The 21,289-nt window shown below is 40.3% G+C and overlaps 1 protein-coding gene across 11 annotated transcripts in view; it reads right to left on the bottom strand.

Moving 5' to 3' along the window:
- gek (serine/threonine-protein kinase gek) overlaps window positions 1-21,289 on the bottom strand; it is a 266,032-nt gene that overhangs the window by 40,103 nt on the left and 204,640 nt on the right. For all 11 annotated transcript variants that reach the window (XR_011714432.1, XR_011714433.1, XM_071676518.1 and 8 more), the window contains 8 exons: window positions 20,805-20,942; window positions 20,529-20,664; window positions 18,453-18,601; window positions 16,116-16,217; window positions 15,773-15,941; window positions 14,603-14,791; window positions 13,087-13,272; window positions 8,404-8,494 (listed from right to left, as the gene is read on the bottom strand). Coding sequence is in view for 9 of the 11 variants with exons in the window: in XM_071676518.1 (XP_071532619.1) it covers window positions 8,404-8,494; window positions 13,087-13,272; window positions 14,603-14,791; window positions 15,773-15,941; window positions 16,116-16,217; window positions 18,453-18,601; window positions 20,529-20,664; window positions 20,805-20,942 (1,160 nt within the window). In the remaining 2 variants the exon portion in view is untranslated. The remainder of the gene's footprint in view (window positions 1-8,403; window positions 8,495-13,086; window positions 13,273-14,602; window positions 14,792-15,772; window positions 15,942-16,115; window positions 16,218-18,452; window positions 18,602-20,528; window positions 20,665-20,804; window positions 20,943-21,289) is intronic.

The following is a 21,289-nucleotide window of genomic DNA, read 5'->3' on the forward strand; positions in this document are numbered from 1 at the left end:
TGGTCACTGTTTCCCGCATCAGCAAGGTAGCACCAGGAAAAAGACAAAGAAAGATCCATCCACTCAAATACACACATTACAAACACATATACATATATACACATGTACATATTCATACTCGCTTGCCTTCATCCATTCCTCGGCTATCTGGCCCCACAGGAAACAGCATCACCACCCCATATCAATGTGTAATGCACTGAAACCACAATTCTCTATCCAGGCCTCACCGACCTTTCCATGGTTTACCCCAGACATTTCACATGCCCTGGTTCAGTCTACTGACAGTATGTTGACCCCAGTATTCCACATCATTCCAATTCACTCAACTCCTTGCACGCCTCTCACCCTTCTGCATGTTCAGACCCCGATCGCTCAAAATCATTTTCACTCAATCCTTCCACCTCCATTTTTGGTCTCTTGCTTTTCTTTGTTCCTCTGACACATATATCCTCTTTGTCAACCTCTCCTCACTCATTCTATCTATATGTTCAAACCATTTCAACATACCCTCTGCTCTCTCAACTACACTTTTTATTTCCAGACATCTCTCTTGGCGGAAGTGGAAGTGGATCATAGGGTGGGGGAGGGGGCGAAAATTTTGGGAGCCTTGAAAAATGTGTGGAAGTCGAGAACATTATCTCGGAAAGCAAAAATGGGTATGTTTGAAGGAATAGTGGTTCCAACAATGTTGTATGGTTGCGAGGCGTGGGCTATGGATAGAGTTGTGCGCAGGAGGATGGATGTGCTGGAAATGAGATGTTTGAGGACAATGTGTGGTGTGAGGTGGTTTGATCGAGTAAGTAACGTAAGGGTAAGAGAGATGTGTGGAAATAAAAAGAGCGTGGTTGAGAGAGCAGAAGAGGGTGTTTTGAAATGGTTTGGGCACATGGAGAGAATGAGTGAGGAAAGATTGACCAAGAGGATATATGTGTCGGAGGTGGAGGGAACGAGGAGAAGAGGGAGACCAAATTGGAGGTGGAAAGATGGAGTGAAAAAGATTTTGTGTGATCGGGGCCTGAACATGCAGGAGGGTGAAAGGAGGGCAAGGAATAGAGTGAATTGGAGCGATGTGGTATACAGGGTTTGACGTGCTGTCAGTGGATTGAATCAAGGCATGTGAAGCGTCTGGGGTAAACCATGGAAAGCTGTGTAGGTATGTATATTTGCGTGTGTGGACGTGTGTATGTACATGTGTATGGGGGGGGGGTTGGGCCATTTCTTTCGTCTGTTTCCTTGCGCTACCTCGCAAACGCGGGAGACAGCGACAAAGTATAAAAAAAAAAAAAAAAAAAAAAAAAAAAAAAAAAAAAAAATCTCTCTTGGCTTTTCATTACTTACTCAATCAAACCACCTCACACCACACATTGTCCTTGAGCATTTCATTTCCAACACATCCATCCTCCCCTGTACAACCCTCTCTATATATAGCCCATGCCTTGCAACCATATAATATTAATGGAACTACTATCCTTCAAACATACCCATTTTTGCTCTCCGAGATAATGTTCTCTCTTTCCACACATTCTTCATCACTCCCAGAACCTTCACCTCCTCCTCCACCCTATGACTCACTTACACTTCCATAGTTCCATTCGCTGCTAAGTCTACTCCCAGATATCTAAAACACTTTACTTCCTCCAATTTTTCTCCATTCAAACTAACATCCCAACTAACTTGTCCCTCAACCCTGCTGAACCTAATAACTTGCTCTTATTCACATTTACTCTTAACTTTCTCCTTTAACACACTTTTCCAAACTCGGTCACCAACTTCTACAGTTTTCCACTTGAATCAGCCACCAGTGCTCTATCATCAGTGAACAACAACTTACTCTTTTCCCAGACCGTCTCACCCCAACAGACAGCATACTCACCCCTCTCTCCAAAACTCTTGCATTTACTTCCCTAACTACCTCATCCATAAACAAATTAAACAACCATGGGGACATCACACACCCCTGCTGCAGACCGACCTCCATTGACAATCACTCTCCTCTCTCAAAAACTTCTCACTCCTTCTAGCAACTTACCTCCCACACTGTATACTCTTAAGACCTTCCACAAAGCATCTCTATCCACACTGTTATATGTCTTCTTCAGATCTATGAAAGGCAAATACAAATCCATCCATTTTTCTAAGTATTTCTCACACATTCTTCAAAGCAAACATATGATCCACACATCCTCTACCACTTCTGAAACTCCACAGCTCCACCCCAATCTGATGCTCTGTGCATGCCTTCACCCTCTCAATCGATACCCTCCTATACAATTTTCAAGGAATACTCAACAAACTTATGCCTCTGTAGTTTGAACACACACCTTTATCCCCTCTGCCTTTGTAGAATGGTACTGTGCATGCATCTTGCCAATCCTCAAGCACTTCACCATGATCCACATAAAAATTGAATATCCTTACCAACCAATCAACAACACAACCAACCCCTTTCTTAATAAATTGAACTGCAATACCGTCCAAACCAGTCACCTTACCTAATTTCATCTTCTGCAAGGCTTTCACCACCTCTTCTCTCTTCACCAAATCACTCTCCTTGACACTCACTTCGCTCAACACCCCAACCAAAACACCCTACATCTGCCACTCTATCATCAAACACATTCAACTAACCTCCATAATATTTACTCCATCCACTCCCCACTTCATCACTACCTGTTATCACTTCCCCCAGTGACCCCTTCACCAATGTTCCCATTTGTTCTCTTGTCTTATGCATGTTATTTACTTCTTTCCAAAACATCTCTTTATTCTTCCTGAAGTAATGATACTCACTCACCCCAACACTCATCTGCCCTATTTTTCAACTCCTTCAAGAATTTTGGAGAGAGGGTAGAGTATGCAGTCTGTTCGGGATGATAGGGCCTAGGAAAAGAGTCAATTGTTGTTCACCAATGAGAGAGCACTGGGGGCTGATTCGAGCGAAAAACTGTAGAAGCTGGTGACTAAGTTTGGAAAAGTGTGTGAAAGGAGAAAGTTGAGAGTAAATGTGAATAAGAGCAAGGTTGTTAAGTTAAACAAGGCTGGGGGACAAGTTAGATGGGATGTAAGTTTGAATGTAGAAAAATTGGAGGAGGTGAAGTGTTTTCAATGTCTGGGAGTGGGCTTGGTAGCTGGAAGCATGGAAGCAAAAGTGAGTCACAGCGTGGGGGAGTGGGTGAAGGTTCTGGGAGCAATAAAGAATGTATGGAAAAAGAGAATGTCATTCCAGAGAGCAAGCATGATTATGCTTGAAGGAATAGTAATTCCAACAATATTATATGGTTGCAAGGCATGGGCTATAGATACAGTTGTATGGAGGGTGTATGTGTTGGAAGTGTGGTGGATGTGTTGGAAATGTTTGCAGACAAAATGTGGTGTGAGGTGGTTTGATCAAGTAAGTAATGAAAGGCGTAAAAGAAATGTGTGGTAATAAAAAGAGTGTGGTTGAAGAGCGGAAAGTGTTTTGTAATGGTTTGGACATATGGAACGAGTGAGTGAGGAAAGGTCGACAAAGAGGATATATGTGTCAGAGGTGGAGGGAACAATAAGAAGCGGGGGACCACATTGGAGGTGGAACGATGGAGTGAAAATTATCTTGAGCAATCGGGGCATGAACAAGCAGGAAGGTGAGAGGCATGCAAGGAACGAAGTGAACTGGAACAGAGGTATACTGGGGTTGATGAGCTGTCAATGGGCTGAACCAGGGGATGTGAAATATCTTGGGTAAACCATGGAAAGGAGCTGTGATTTCAAAGCATTGCACAAGACAGCTAGAGACCAAGTGTGATCAAATGTGGCCTTTTTTTTTTCTGTTTTCTTGGAGCTACCTCGCTGATGCAAGGGGTGGCAATGCTGTTTTCTCTGGGGCCCGGTGGTGCCAGGAATGGATAAAGGCAAGCAAGTATGGATATATATATATATGTCTATGTATGTGGATATATGTATATGTGAACATGTTGATATATACTTGTATGTATATGTACGTATGTGTATATGTGTGTATAAGTCTTTCTTTGTTTCCAATTCATACTAGAGTTTCACAACCAGTTATAATCATCACATTCAGTTATTAACCCCATACTGAAAACCAAAGTGAAATTTTGTCTTTAAACTTCCAATCTATGCATACAGCAATGCCATCATGCTAATGAGTAGGACTGAAACAGCATTCATGGCTACCATACTTCAAGTAATGGTCTAACCCTATGGATTCTACTCTTACATTAGATAGTTTCTCTGCAGTGGCAGTATCATAACCAATGATGTTTGAAGGCTCTGCAACTGCAGTAGAAAGCTTAACAATTAGGAAAAAATAGAATTCGGAACCTCAAGAGGATACTCCAGTTTTCTAGAATATCCAAGCCTCATCCCGTCTTCCCTGGTGACCTTGATAGTACATCCTTAGGGGTAGAACCACAGGGGAAGGTATTACTCAACTCTATCAAGGTAATGGTTTTTAAAACAAACAAACACTTGAGATGTACTAGAGTTTTACTGTTATGGGCAATCTGCAAGCCCTGTTGCCTCTAGGAAACACTGTGCTGGAGTTGCCCTCTGCCAGTTGGCCTGTCAAATCTGAGGGACTAAAGGCTAAGAAGCAGCCTTGGAGTCCCCCAGTTATGCCGAAGAGAAGAGGAGGGAGTTTGTGGAGAAATTTAAAATTTATAGTTTAGATGTGCTTGGGTAGGGTATATAGAGTGAAAATTGAAATGATGAATATAAGATGTGGAAGGGCATGGAGGGAGGAGTGGTATGGATAGAAATTAATGAAAATGATCAGAGAAAAGAAGAGTGTGCAATTGTGCTATCATCAGTGTATGGGAGGGTGTTACAGTATATCAATGAAACGGATCAAGAATAGTGTGGGTGAAAAGAAAGACTGGAACTGTTAAGTATGCAGGGGTACGTGAATATGTGTTCATGAATATGACAATTGTGTGAGGTAAGAATAAATGAAGCTTTTCTGGACAAATGTAAATGACTGCATAAAAGATTTTGAGAAGATAAAGGTGGTTGTAATATGTGATGTGAATGCAAAGATGGGATGTGTGATGAAATCAGCAAGATGATCAACGGGGACTGCCAGGAATAAATGAAAATGAAGGTAATTTTGAGAATGTCTGTGCCGAAGGGGTTTATTCTTTGTAAACACTTTTTTTTTCAGCATATGATGATACACAGACATACGTGGAAGTGAGGAACATAAGGATTTGACTATTTGACAGTGGAAGAAATGTTGAGAATGGTTGTGCTGGTTGCAAAGTTGGTTTGAATGACTACTACTTGGGAGTGGAAGAAATGTTGAGAAAGATTGTGCTGGATGCACAGTTGTAAGAGGAATCATTAATAGATTCTGACCATTTCGCAGTTCTTGTTAAGATGAGGATCAGAGAAAAGCAAAGGTACAGTGTAAGGAAGAATGGTGAGGTAAAAGTGTTGGCAAGCAGGAAGATGAATCAGAAAGAATGCAAGGAGAAATATGAAATAGGGTGACCAAAACTTTATATGAAAGTGCAGTAAATGTATGGCTACAGTCATGTGTGAATGAAAAGTTTATAATGCTTAGAGAAAGACTATCAATGGTTATAGATTAAGTATTTGGATACAAAGCTGTGATATACAAGAATAAAAGTGGAAATGTGTGATGGATGAGATCAGAAATTCTGTGGAAAGGAAGGCTTGTGGGAGACAGTTCGAAAGGAATGTACATGTGGAAGTTCAGCAGAGGTGGAGGGAAGAATATAAGATGTATAAGTGGAATGTTAAGAAGCTGATAAAATAAAGCAAAGAAAGAGAATATGAAGATTTTGGAAGTTTAGAGAGAAGTTTGAGGAAACTAGGAAATTATACTGGAGGGTGGTAAAAAGAGAGAGGTGAACATAAGAGTGTGAGAGTAAATGTGAAAATAAAGGAAGGGAAGTTGCTGAATCAAAGAAGAAAAAGAAAAAAGATGTGAAGAGTATCTTAAAGAATTGAAGAATGTGGGAGAAAGCGAGGCAGCAGTTGTTACATACAGGGGAATGAACGATGGAAGAAAACACACAAGGGCAGGGGCCTATGGCAAGAAGCGAGATAAATAAAGGAAGAAGGTTGAAGGTAGGAGAGGCACCTTGAGTGGATGGGATAACAGTTGAAATGATGAACTATGGAGCAGAAAAAGGGTCCGAGTGGATGCATTAGATATGTAATCTACCATAAAAGCAGAAGGTTGTGCCTGAGGACTGAGTGAAAGCTACTATAGTTTCTTTACTTAAAGAAAAAGGTGCTAAGGACATATGCAGCAGTAATAGGGAATAAGTCTGTTAAGCATAGTGGGAAACATGTATGCAAGCGTTGATTGATAGAGTTATAGATGTGACTGAATGCAGAATAAGTGAGGAGTAAGGGGGTTTTAGAAAAGGTAGGCAAATGTGGATCAGATTACTGAAGAGAAAATGATTGTGGAAAAGCACCTAGTGAAAGGCAAGAAGCTGTATAAGGCTTTTAAGGATCTGGAAGAAGTGTATGACAAACAGTTGAGTAGAATGCTTTATAGGGATGTGTTAAGGATATATGGGGTAGAAGTGAACTGTTGGCAGATGTGAAAGCCTCCTAAGGAGGAGCAAATATATGTGAAAGACTGGATGGAGAGTTGATCAAAAGTTCTGGGATACATGTGAGTGTGAGGTGATGCCACTGTGGCTTTTTAACATATATATGGATGAAGCAATAAGGGAGATGAAAACAAAAGTAGGGATGGAGTGTGGTCGTAAGGTATGGTGGCTAATGACAAGCCTGTCTGCAAATGATACCGTACTGTTTGATGAGAGTGAAGAGAGTTGCAGGAAGTTGTGGGTGTTTTATGGTGTGGGTATGCTTAGGCGACTGGTTATAAATGTAAATACAAGTAAAGCAGTGGTGTTTGCAAGGGAACAGAGTGAAAGCAAAGATTTTGCAAAGCCCTGAAGAGTGAGAGAAGAAAGTGTCCTAAACTGTGTTACAGATATGGGAGAGAAGGACTGGAAGAGGTGACATTACTGAAGTATCTGGTAGTCAACTTAGATGCATTTGATGATATGGAAGGAGAGATAAGGGAAAGAACATTACAGAGTCACCGAGTCTTTATAACTACTTATACCTCTATAGCCCATTCCCTCCAGGAACTCATTCAAGGGGATGCCCTCAAAAAAGGAGGCTCCTTATATGATGAACTTAAGTGCCACTCCTAGCCTTTAGTGCTTCACCCTTCACAGGCCACTGGCAGAAGGTAACTCTAGCAAAGTGTTTCCAGCAGCTCATACCCAATGTTCCTGCTGACTATTTCTACCTAATGCCACTACCTAAAGTTCATACATACTACTAGTACCAAATGCTCCTGCTCAAAGTTCCTTCCAAATACTTCTATTTGTTGCTCCTTCCATTTTGCTAAAAGGTAGGGCTAGTCCAAAGCACTCATTACAAGAATGAGGTGTGTGAGTTAAGTGTTGTCAATTGATATGCATGACACGGAGAGTTCATGTTTGTGGAAAGTATGCCAACAGTCCATGAGTATGTGAGGCAGAAAGAAAAGACAGCTTCCTGGATCAGAGGAGTGTAACTTGACAACCACTGAAGTGCTGGCTCACTACACACCCATCACTAACCCTCCTGTTACCCAGGTGGGTAGTACCGGTAACATATCTCCTTGGTCGGTGGCTGCCTATCAACTACTACCTACAAGTCAATGGGTCCTTTTACAGAATAATGAAGAAGAGGTGTAAGTATGAAGTGAAGAAAGGAGCCAAAACATGGACACTGAATGAGTAACGGGTAAATAATCCAGGCTGTGGAAATGAGCTTTTTGAGAGGAGCATATGTTTAGACTGAATGGAAGAAGAAAGAAATGAAGGGGTGTATGGGAGCTTTGATATGGCAGGGAATGCAAGGGGAATGAATTGTGGAGTGGAAAAGTGGGATACATAATACTTGGAAGTGGTTTGGGCATGTGGAAAGAATGCAAGAAAAGGAGTTTCTCAGGACAGTGTATCATACTATGATTAAAGGGTTTGGTGTAAGAGGATGACCACCTGTGACTTGGGGAAATAAATGTTGAAGAGTAGTGGAGGGAGAGAAATGGTGGAAGGATGCATAGCGTGGTGTATGCAAAGGAGGCACGTAAGGACAGGGATAAGAGGAGACTCCTTTGCTGTGGCCACCCCCTTGATAGGAGTTCCCAAAGGGAAGAAGCATCAGACAGGCTAATACAAAATAAAGCCAAATTAATTCACCTTTTCATTTGTGGCACAGCAGGTATTTTACATCAGAAGCATTGAATGTTATCTGAACATGAGATTAAAATTCTTCATCTATCATGAATATATAATAACAAAACACAAGATTAAGAGCCAATGACTTTTCATTTAAAAACAAATACGACACTATACTCACGTGCGAGTTGCTTTACTGTTCTCCCGCATAGAGAATTTTCTTCTGGACTTTGGTCGACCATTAGCATCTAAACCCGTCCTTATAATTTCCTCTGTAAGATAATAAGTAGCATGCTTTATTGACATATAGGTCATATGAATATATATCATCATATTATACTTAAGCGCCATCTCCCGCATTAGCGAGGTAGTGTAAGGAAACAGACGAGGAAAGGCCCAACTCACCCACATACCCATGTATATACATAAACGCCCACACACACACATATAAATACACAGACATATACATATATACACATGTACATAATCATACTTGCTGCCTTCATCCATTCCCATCGCCACTCCACCACACATGAAATAGCATCCCTCCACCACCAGCGAGGTAGCGCCAGGAAAAGACAAAAAAGGCCACATTCGTTCACACTCAGTCTCTAGCTGTCATGTGTAATGCACAGAAACCACAGCTCCCTTTCAACATCCAGGCCCCACAGACCTCTCCATGGTTTACCCCTGATGCTTCACAAGCCCTAGTTCTATCCATTGGCAGCACATCAACCCTCGTATACCACATCGTTCCAATTCACTCTATTCCTTGCATGCCTTTCACTCTCCTGTATGTTCAGGCCCCGATCGCTCAAAATCTTTTTCACTCTATCCTTCCACCTCCAATTTGGTCTCCCGCTTCTCCTTCTTCCCTCCACCTCTGACATATATATCCTCTTTGTCAATCTTTCCTCACTCATTCTCTTCATATGTCCAAAACATTTCAACACACCCTCTTATGCTCTCTCAACCACAACCTATCTACTTCCACACACACCTCTTACCCTTTCATTACTTACTAAATCAAACCACCTCACATCACATATTGTCCTCAAACTTCTCATTTCCAACACATCCACCCTCCTCTGCACAACCCTATCTAAAGCCCATGGCTCAAAACCATATAACATTGTTGGAACCGCTATTCCTTCAAACATACCCATTTTTGCTCTACAAGATAACGTTCTTGCCTTCCACACATTATTCAATGCTCCCAGAACCTTCACCCCCTTCCCCCATCCTGTGACTCACTTCTGCTTCCATGGTACCATCCGCTGCCAAATCCACCCCCAGATATCTAAAACACTTCCTCCAGTTTTTCTCCATTCAAACTTACCTCCCATTTGACTTGTCCCTCAACCCTACTGAGCCTTATAACCTTGCTCTTATTTACATTTACTCTCAGCTTTCTTCTTTCACACACCTTAACAAACTCAGTCACCAACTTATGCAGTTTCTCACCCGAATCAGCCACCAATGCTGTATCATAAGCGAACAACAACCCTAACCTGAGCCAGGTACCCATTTGTTCAACCAACCCCTAGGGCTGGATGTGCAACTGGGTTGACTGTGGACTGACTGCCACAACCAGGATTTGAACCTCTGCACTTGACCCTGGGTGGTCTGTGAATGTGTCAGGAATTATAATAATAGTTTCTTCACACTCATTTGCCATTTCCCACACTGGTGAGGTAGTGTCAAGAACAAAGATATGGCCTCCTTCACTTGCATCCATTCCCTATGTATCAAATGTAATGGACCAAAACTACAATCCCCTATCCCCTATCAAGCCCCACAGACCTTCCTGTGGTTTCCCCTAGCCACTTAATATACTTGATTCTGTCCAATAATGGCACATCTATCCCTGTATACCACACTAATGTGATTCAGTATCCTATTCACACCTTACACTTTCTTGCATGTTCAGGCCCTGAGCACTCAGAACCTTTTCCAGTACATACTTCAATCTCAATCTTCAAGTTGTTAAAAGCAGTGAAAAGTTTTTATCGAAGATGTAAGGCATGTGTACGTGTAGGAAGAGAGGAAAGTGATTGGTTCTCAGTGAATGTAGGTTTGCAGCAGGGGTGTATGATGTCTCCATGGTTGTTTAATTTGTTTATGGATGGGGTTGTTAGGGAGGTGAATACAAGAGTTTTGGAAAGAGGGGCAAGTAAGAAGTCTGTTGGGGATGAGAGAGCTTGGGAAGTGAGTCAGTTGTTGTTCGCTGATGATACAGCGCTGGTAGCTGATTCATGTGAGAAACTGCAGAAGCTGGTGACTGAGTTTGGTAAAGTGTGTGAAAGAAGAAAGTTAAGAGTAAATGTGAATAAGAGCAAGGTTATTAGGTACAGTAGGGTTGAGGGTCAAGTCAATTGGGAGGTAAGTTTGAATGGAGAAAAACTGGAGGAAGTAAAGTGTTTTAGATATCTGGGAGTGGATCTGGCAGCGGATGGAACCATGGAAGCGGAAGTGGATCATAGGGTGGGGGAGGGGGCGAAAATTCTGGGAGCCTTGAAGAATGTGTGGAAGTTGAGAACATTATCTCGGAAAGCAAAAATGGGTATGTTTGAAGGAATAGTGGTTCCAACAATGTTGTATGGTTGTGAGGCGTGGGCTATGGATAGAGTTGTGCGCAGGAGGATGGATGTGCTTGAAATGAGATGTTTGAGGACAATGTGTGGTGTGAGGTGGTTTGATCGAGTAAGTAACGTAAGGGTAAGAGAGATGTGTGGAAATAAAAAGAGCGCGGTTGAGAGAGCAGAAGAGGGTGTTTTGAAATGGTTTGGGCACATGGAGAGAATGAGTGAGGAAAGATTGACCAAGAGGATATATGTGTCGGAGGTGGAGGGAACGAGGAGAAGTGGGTGACCAAATTGGAGGTGGAAAGATGGAGTGAAAAAGATTTTGTGTGATCGGGGCCTGAACATGCAGGAGGGTGAAAGGAGGGCAAGGAATAGAGTGAGTTGGATCGATGTGGTATCCCGGGGTTGACGTGCTGTCAGTGGATTGAATCAGGGCATGTGAAGCGTCTGGGGTAAACCATGGAAAGCTGTGTAGGTATGTATATTTGCGTGTGTGGACGTATGTATATACATGTGTATGGGAGTGGGTTGGGCCATTTCTTTCATCTGTTTCCTTGCGCTACCTCGCAAACGCGGGAGACAGTGGGGGGAAAAAAAAACAAAAAAACTTCAATCTCCAATTTGGTCTCCCCCACTTCTTCTCCCCTTAACTTCCAACATACATATCCTCTTTGTTGATGTTTCTTTCATTTTCTCCACGTGCTTAAATTCTCACACACCCTCTTAAGCTCTTTTAATCATACTCTTATTACCACAACTCTCCCTTACCCAACACATTCACCCTCTTCTGCACATTCTCATTTAGAGCCACAGACCCTTGGCTTCCACCATACAACACCATCAGTACTAAACCAAAAGTGAATAATCACCTTTGGCAAGATTGTATCACTGTCTTAGCTGATGATTGAGTACCATCTAATAAAAGAACTTCTTACTTTGAATTAAAATTTCTTGTAGTAATAATAAGAGAATAAGCATGATAAAATATAATAATAATAATAACATAACACTGCTTCCATCAAAATTACGACCAATACAACAAAAGGACAATAATTTTCTATTGCTCTAAAAATGAATTCACTGCAAGCATGTACATCTTCAGCTGTGTTGTTCGGATGCTAGTCATATTTATGGATAAAAATACGGAATCATACATTGGCTGGGAATTCAAATCAAGCAGGGGAGGAACCATTAAACCTCAATATGAGGGACAGAGCAGCCCTTGGTGATTTCTTATATGAGGAACAGAGCAGTATAAAGGAAACAGAATCGAGAGTTTAAGACATGGGGGTTCTACGATGCAGAACTTTCCATGTACTGCTCAATTAAGTAAATACACATTATCATCAATGGCTATACATATGCCATCTCTTGTAGGGATGAAAATTTGCAATGTCAGCATTCTTAATCCCCACCTCTGCAGGATACAAACCAAATAAGTTCATTTAATAGAGCTAATATGATAAGTTACTTCAGGTACCAGTCTACAAAAAATAAATTATCTCTTATGGGTAAAATTCTCTATATCATAAAGTGCAGGGTGACAAACTTGGCACAAACGTTTGAAAAAATGGAGTGACAAATGAAGAACTTTTACTTTTGAGGATTTTACCTCACTCTTATATAAACTTCTGTATCTTTAATATTATCCCTCGGGACAGGGGAGAAAGAATACTCCCCATGTATTCCCTGCGTGTCGTAGAAGGCCACTATAAGGGGAGGAAGCGGGTGGCTGGAAATCCTGCCCTCTCGTTTTTTTTAATTTTCCAAAAGAAAGAACAGAGAAGGGTGCCAGGTGAAAATATTCCCTCAAGGCCCAGTCCTCTGTTCTTAATGCTATCTTGCTAACGCGGGAAATGGCGAATAGTATGAAAGAATAGAAAGATCTTTAATATATCAGGTGACAGTATGCCCATTCATCTCACAAATGGTTTTCTATTCTTTCCCCAAAAACATCTCAAATGTTGTCCCTTATGATATATTCTTTAACTGTTCTTTCAACTAGTTAATACAAACTCAGACACTCCACTTCAATAAATCCTTTCATCACTTTAAACCAACTCCATCAGCTGTCTAATCTTATATTTTGCACTTGTATACTTCATCCAAAATTACATATATTCAGTTTATTTAGGCTACTAACTGCAACATATTTAACCAATCACAAAATATGTTTTTCCATCCATCCTTTACCTTCCTAATCTTAACTCACTGTATGCTCAACCACTGCTGAGGTTTCATTGCTTCCCAACAAAACAACTTGCCTCCTGTGTTTTTACCTTTGTGCAAATTCCTGAGGTAGGCCACATGTGGCAGGTCACTGATCATGACCATGTTGAGGATCCCGGTACGCATCAGAGGTTTGGTGCGCTTGAGGTTGATGGTCTGAACCCAATCTCCAGACAACACTTCAAACACATCAATGTGGATATCACTATACACAAGTAGAAGCCCATCACAAACCGCTGAAAAAAAACAGCAGTGATTAGGTGTCCAGTTGTATGATCATAAACATAAGTTTTGGGTTGTATGGTATTCTATAGCAGGGCTTTACAACTGATGTCTTAAGTATGCCATGATACATTCAGAATTGGAGAAATAAAATGGATTGAGTTTTAATAGAGGAGTGCAATATCTATTTCATGAAATTATAGCTTGTAAATCACTTGAATATATATGTGACAATAAAAGTACTACATTTGTCTTACTCCACTCATTATGTGTGTATAGATATTGTTTTCCTTCCTTTCAAGGAATATTGGATAAAAACATTACAGTGCAGGCAAAGTCTGATTTTGTAAGCCCAAAGGATCAAGCAAACTCGAAAATGTGAAATAAAACTGATTGGGAAATACTGTTCTACAGGCTAGATTATATGACTAATATGCTCAAGCTACTTGAAAGATCTTTCTTCAGCTCATCCTTTGGAATGTGTCATTAAAATCATCAGCCATTTCATTTCCTAGTGTCTCAACAAAACCTTCATCCCGCCAACTACACTTCTTAGTTTGGTTATATGGGCAGAATGAATGAAGAGAGGTTGACAGACGATAAATGTATCAGAAGTGGCGAGGACAAGAAGATTGCACTAGATGGAAGGATGGAGCAAAAAATTTTTGAGTGCTCTGGGCATGAATATGAAGAGATGGAGCAAAAAATTTTAAGGGACAGAGTGATATTGAGTGATGTGGTATACAGTGGGTGACTTGCTGTCGATGGACTGAACCCGGGTATAGAAAGTGGTCAAGGGAAGCCATGGATAGGTTTGTGGGTCCTGGTATTGTATTAAGGGACATGCTTTCAGTGCATTACACAGGACAGCTAGAGACTGGATGGGACTGAATGAGGTGATTTCTTTGTTCCTGGTGAATAAATTTGAGAAAAAAGAAAAAAAATAATATATGCACACACAACTTTTATCTTACATTCAACATATATTCCTATCACACTTCATTCAGCACATAATGACTTCATATATCTCTTTCTAGTCAGTTGTGGGTATGCTACAATGTACAAGAATGAAGGACTGACATTTTCAAATGTTAAAATGAACAAATATTCTTTAACTTTCTTTAATGGATATGCTTTTTTTTTCTCTCTCTTAAAAGCTGTCCAGTAAGTACAACATATTTTATGGTCAGGAATCACATGGACAAACACAGGAAAAAAAGTTCATTGGTTAGAACATAATTGGGGTAAAGGTGTAGGTTTGGTAGGTGAAGGGTAATGAATTCCAGAAACTTTAATGAATTAAGAAAGTATTAATAGGAAGGGACAAGTTTCATTGGTTCTTACCAACAGCCGTAGGTATGGCAGGATACATCAGTTCCTTCTCACGACTCTTACGACCTGAAGCATCAACATAAACAGCTAGAAGATTAAACACTAATAGATACTCTCCTCTTGTAACTTCGATGCAACTGAGAGCTTCACACTGTGTCATAGAGAGGAAGCCCAATGATTGGCTATCTGGGTGGACCAAAGCTGAAATAACATATGAAGGGCATTAATTTTCCATGATTCGAGACTATTAACTGCATAAGAATAAAAAATTTGCGTGCATAGTAATTTCAAGTTAGTCGAATACTATAAGGAGTGAGCAACTGAATACCATGAATTTCATCTCTCCCTACCTTACTCCCTCCCTACCTCTGTTACATGGTTCTTCAGCTTCATCTTCATCAAATTCTATTTATTTTACAGGCAAATTATTCTAAATCGGTTCATTTCCTGCCTCATTAAGGTAGCATTAGGAACATACAACATAACCTTAGGAAACCTATTCACTTGGCTCCTTCTGTCACTTCTTTGAAAAGTACTAATACACTAATACAGAAGGAGATGACTTCCAATTCCCCTCCATACTGCTCCCACCCAGCTTAGCTGCATTGTACAACACACATGAGATATATGGATAATGTTTTTTCTCCTGTATCCCAAGGCATAATATGCATACATGTTAAATTATCCTCTCAACAGATATCTTGATAGGTATCACTTCTCCTGTATCCCCGGGTACAATATGCATACATCTTAAATTATACTTTCAACAGATATTTCAAGAGGTATCACTAATTCTATTCCAAGAGGTATCACTAATTCTAACATAATTTCACAATTCTTTCCTAACAGTTTCAGTACAATTCTATTTCCCTTCTGCATGCACCAACACTATTTTCATCTTAATCATGTCATGGGATATTCATATTTTGCAGACTTTGATGAGATGCATAAAACATCTTGTTCCTACATGTATTCAAAATAATTACTTACACATACGTATTTACAACAGTTACTTCCACAAAGTTCTTTGTGCATAGCAGTTGGAATATCCTTTAGTCAGTGGTCATAATGCTTAATCTTTCAGCTATTATCATAAAAAGAGGTGTTTCAGGGATAGTGTAGGGCCTTAAATCTGCCTACCTTAAAAGAAAGGTGATCTGATCAAATCACACTGGTACTTACACAAAGGGTGTTGATCACCAAGAATAGAATATATGGTGAAGGCAGACTGGAAGCCCACAGCAAGCCGTCCATCACCCAATATATCAAGACTTTGGGGTGGCTGGGGCAGTAGGATAGAACGGAATAGTTTGTGTCGACCCTTGGCTCGGTTTATTTCATATATGATGATCTATTAGGAAAAGATTTCATTACATGATTATGTAGAAAGTAATTATCAAGTACAAAATTTCACAAGCTTTATTTTGTAAACTCTTATGGTATATAAAAGGTGCAAAAAAAAAAAGTCTATATTACAAAAAAAATCTCAAGTTCAACTCTGAGCCAAAATATTTTGTGTACTAACTTGTCTTTTAACAGCTACACATAAGCAGTAAGTGAAGGCAAGGCTGCTTGGAGTACGAAACTTCCCTGTAGTGAAAGCAATGGCACCCTTTGTTTCTGACACCTGAAGGATGAATGATTGAACGATTAGACAATATTTTCATATATATAGATCTATCATCATTATCAATTTCTAACCAGGCAGATCAGGTGCACACAACCTCAGGAACATACCCTACACATTTACAAAATGAAACTGACAGATATACTTCCTCAATAATAAAGGGATCTTTAGATTTTCACTTTACACAAAACAATAATTCATCAGCTGACACTTGTCTCCATATACAAAATAATTCAAATGAATCCAATTCCCAATAACTCCTCTAATACCGTCTGAAACATTCTTGGTCCTAATGTATTCTCCTGCTACAGCTATCCATCTTTCATGATGTCTCTCTCCTTCATGTGCCCTCTGCTGCAGCAACAAAATATGCAGAGAGAGAGAGAGAGAGAGAGAGAGAGAGAGAGAGAGAGAGAGAGAGAGAGAGAGAGAGAGAGAGAGAGAGAGAGGGGGGGGGGGGTGCTATTTCCTATATGGCAGGGTGGCAATGGTAATGGATGAAGGCATCATATGTACATGCATATCTATGTATATGCCTGTATGTATACATTGAAATGTTTATGTATATGTATATACATGTGTATGTGGATGAGTTGGGCCATTCTTTCGTCTGTTTTCTTGCACTACCTTGCTAACACGGGAGACAGCGGCTAAGTATAATAAAAAATATAAAATAAACGAAGTGTATATGTATGTACATGTGTGTGTATGGGAGTTTATGTATATATATGTGTGTATGAGAGGTTGGGCCATTCTTCGTCTGTTTTCTTGGGCTACCTCACTGATGCGAGAAACAGCAATTAAGTAAAATAATAGATCTATAATAGGGTTGTGGTAAGAAAAAGGGGGGTGAAAGACGTCCAGTCTACAAATGATCGAAGTGAATTCAATTCCTAGCTGCCAGGTAATCAGTCCCCTAGGGAAAGTGGGTCTGTTGTGTCATCAGACTATGATTGGCTCAAGGCAGGCCCAATGCCACTACCATGGGATAGTGGGCAGCAAAGTGTGCATTAAACTAGCACTACCCCACAGGTTAGCTAGCATGTCAAAGAGTTGCAACTTCCTAAATGCTTGAGATACCTCATTCCTTGTGGGACAAACCAGCAGGGAGACTTTAATATCACATATATCATTATGGAGTTCTTTCTTCACTTTAGCACACATAAGATTCAATATTTATATTCATTTTGCTTTGTCGCTGTCTCCCGTGTCTGCGAGGTAGCGCAAGGAAACAGATGAAAGAAATGGCCCAACCCACCCCCGTACACATGTAGATACATACACATCCACACACGCAAATATACATACCTATACATCTCAATGTACACATATATATACACACACACAGACATATACATATATACACATGTACATAATTCATACTGTCTGCCTATATTTATTCCCATCGCCAGCTCACCACACATGGAATAACATCCCCCTCCCCCCTCATGTGTGCGAGGTAGCGCTAGGAAAAGACAACAAAGGCCACATTCGTTCACACTCAGTCTCCAGCTGTCATGTAATAATGCCCGAAACCACAGCTCTCTTTCCACATCCAGGCCCCACACAACTTTCCATGGTTTACCCCAGACGCTTCACATGCCCTGATTCAATCCACTGACAGCACGTCGACCCCGGTATACCACATCGATCCAATTCACTCTATTCCTTGCCCGCCTTTCACCCTCCTGCATGTTCAGGCCCCGATCACACAAAATCTTTTTCACTCCATCTTTCCACCTCCAATTTGGTCTCCCCCTTCTCCTTGTTCCCTCCACCTCCGACACATATATCCTCTTGGTCAATCTTTCCTCACTCATTCTCTCAATGTGCCCAAACCATTTCAAAACACCCTCTTCTGCTCTCTCAACCACGCTCTTTTTATTTCCACACATCTCTCTTACCCTTACATTACTTACTCGATCAAACCACCTCACACCACATATTGTCCTCAAACATCTCATTTCCAGCACATCCACCATCCTGTGCACAACTCTATCCATAGCCCACACCTCGCAACCATACAACATTGTTGGAACCACTATTCCTTCAAATGCATGTAAATAAAGTGAAAGACTACAATGAATGCACTTATCAACACCAAAGTGAATGTGAATGGAGTCAATAAATAGGGAGATAGAATAACAATACTACATAAATTAATTAATAACCTCATGACTTTCCTAATATCTGAAAATTCAAATTGTATACTCAGATATTTTCTTCACATCTCACCTTGATCCATTCAACATCGTCACCACCCAGCGCTCTAACAGGGATTAATTTGACTTGTCTCTGTCGCCCAGCAATGACCATTATCAGCTGCTCTTCTGCTATGTATTCCAGGCTTACAATCTTTTTACCATCTCCTATTCGTGCAATCTCTGTTGAAACAATGGATTACTTGCATACATGAAGAAAATCATTCACTTATTTGCTCTTGTGCAATCCCTCAATGATGCTCTCTCATTGAGACAGCAAGGAGCAAATAAGTATATACAAAAATGCTAAAACAATACAACATAAACACAACTGCCTAAACAAGGAGCTGTTTTGCACAATATGCATCTCCTTTGGACAATACATTTAGTGATGCTAATCAGCCAAAACTATGGCACTCCTCTGTATGTTATAACATTGCCTGCATGATCTTCCTGAGATACTTCTCAGAAGTTTTCATCTGCACATCATCTAACCCATCCCATCAAAAATCCAATGGTCATGATCATATCTTTAGGTCCATTTGTTAGCCTTCCTGTGAGTTGTTTTCTCACCAAAATACTGAGAGAGGCCAACAAAGTGACACGCTAACACAGTACCATTGATGTTTCACTACAAAAGATGTCAAACTATGTTTTCGAAAATCATCACCAGATGAACAACCATCTTACAAGATGTACAATGTGGATCCAAAGAACTGATCATGACCAGCAAAGAACCATGACTGTTGAGGTAGTGGCATGCACAGAACATTGAACGAGGAGGAGTATTATGGCTTCACAAAAGGTAGAAGATGAGAAGACCAAGTGCTTGCTTGAAGAATTTGTTTGGGAAATACCTTAGGAAATACAGTGCATTGTATATGGTATTTCTGGATCTGGATAAAGTGTACATTAGGGCAACAGAGAAACCCTGTGGACTATGCTATGAAGCTGATGAAAGAGTTTGGGGAAAAAGTTGAATGTGAATGCAAACTTAAGTTAGGTAATGAAGTGCAGCTGTGTCTGAATCTGGGAGACTTTGTGGAAGGAGGAAGTTTAGAGTTAATACAAATGAAAGCAGGGTAATGAAATTCGGCCAGGTAGAAAGACAGTGCAATTAGAATGTGAGATAAGGCAGACTAGTCTGAGTGTAAGTCTGAATGGGGAGGACATGCAGGAAATGGAGTGCTCTCAGTAAGTGAGGATGGATCTGGCTGCAGACATAAACAAGGAAGCTGAAGTGAGTCACAGGGAGGGAGAGGGGGTTCAGGTCATGGATGCATTCAGGAATATGTAGAAGAGATCAGTGTCTGATAGGAAAAAGACTATTATGCTTAAAGGTATTTTAGTCCTGACAGTGTTGTATGGATACAATTCTTGGGCTTTGAACACTAAAAAAGGTAAAAGTTGACCAAGCAGCATGGTGATCATGTAAGAAAAGAGAAAGAGGAAGGTGCAAGATTAAGGGCAATCTAACTGTGAAAGTACCAGATGTTGATAAAGTTATCTATTACAATCCTCTTTCACAAAATATTGTACATGATCCCAAAATAAAGAAAATGCATGTGTGAGGCGGTTTGATCAAGCTAATGATACAAGGGTGAGAGTGAGTTGTGGTAATAAAAACTTTTGTGCTTGAGAAAACTGAACAGGGTGTGCAGAAATTACAGTGAAAAAGATTTTAAGTGACTGGAGTGCTATGAAGCTGGTGTTGTATACAAGGGTCCAAGCACTGTCAATGGACTGCAACAGGGCATGTAAATTGGCTAAGGAATACCTCAAAATGGTCTGTTGGGTCTGGTTGTGGATGGGAGGCTGTGGTTTCAGTACAATGTGCGTGACATAAAGAATGGAGGAGAGCAAATACAGCAGTTCTTCGTCTACTCATGGCACTACCTCGTTAACATGGGAAACAACAAACAAGTATGAAAAAATATTCTTTCCTTATTCAAAACATAATTTCATATTTTTCTCCAAGTAAATTCTAATCTGAACTGCCTAATCAATGCACAACAGGCTCAAAGTTATCATTTTTCTGCCTCAAGTTACTAGACTGCTACAAGAGCTCTAACCAGGTTATAAAAATACAACACTGCCAGCAGCAACTTACCACAATTGTCAAGGTCAATACAAAAAAGACCTTCTTCAGCACCTAAAAGGAGACGGTCTGGATCAATGACTGTGCCACAAACAGCATTTTTTATAAGCGTCACACTACCATCAACAACTTCATGGGCACTGAACACCTGTTACAACAGAAGACCATTTTACTTATAAAAATATTTCATCTTTACATATTCATATGTGTTATGTGCTGATAATGGATACATATTCACAGATGAGGTAAATTTTCATGTGAAAATCTAAAGGGACCTTTATCACATACCTGTCTATTAGGTAATCTGTTTCTTTTAAGTATCCGATGTAATTCATTTAGGGCTACTACCCATTTAGTTTTTTCATTTTCAGTGTCTGCAAGCATCAGGGTATGATGTCTCACTCCCACCATAGATGAAGTTGTTACCTGAAAACAAACTCAATGGAAACATTTTGCATGGACCATACATACATTCATATATAAAAAGCTAAAAACAAATACTTCCAACAAAATATCAGTAGGCAAAACATGACACATAATTTCATTAACCCTTTGGTTTCACCAATAATACAATTCAATGTAGAGATCACTGAAGCTCACTACAAAAAAGATAGAAGACAATGGAGTGTAAAACAGTGTGAACAGTTCACACTGTTGCCCAGCACTTCCCTGATCATATAATGGCCTTAGGAACCCATAGTCTTTCTTTCTGCATGTTCTTGTTCCCAGCAATTCCCTGATCATATAATGGCCTTGGGAACCCATAGTCTTTC

Source organism: Panulirus ornatus, chromosome 23 (assembly GCF_036320965.1).
Source record: "Panulirus ornatus isolate Po-2019 chromosome 23, ASM3632096v1, whole genome shotgun sequence".
Lineage (NCBI taxonomy): Eukaryota > Metazoa > Arthropoda > Malacostraca > Decapoda > Palinuridae > Panulirus > Panulirus ornatus.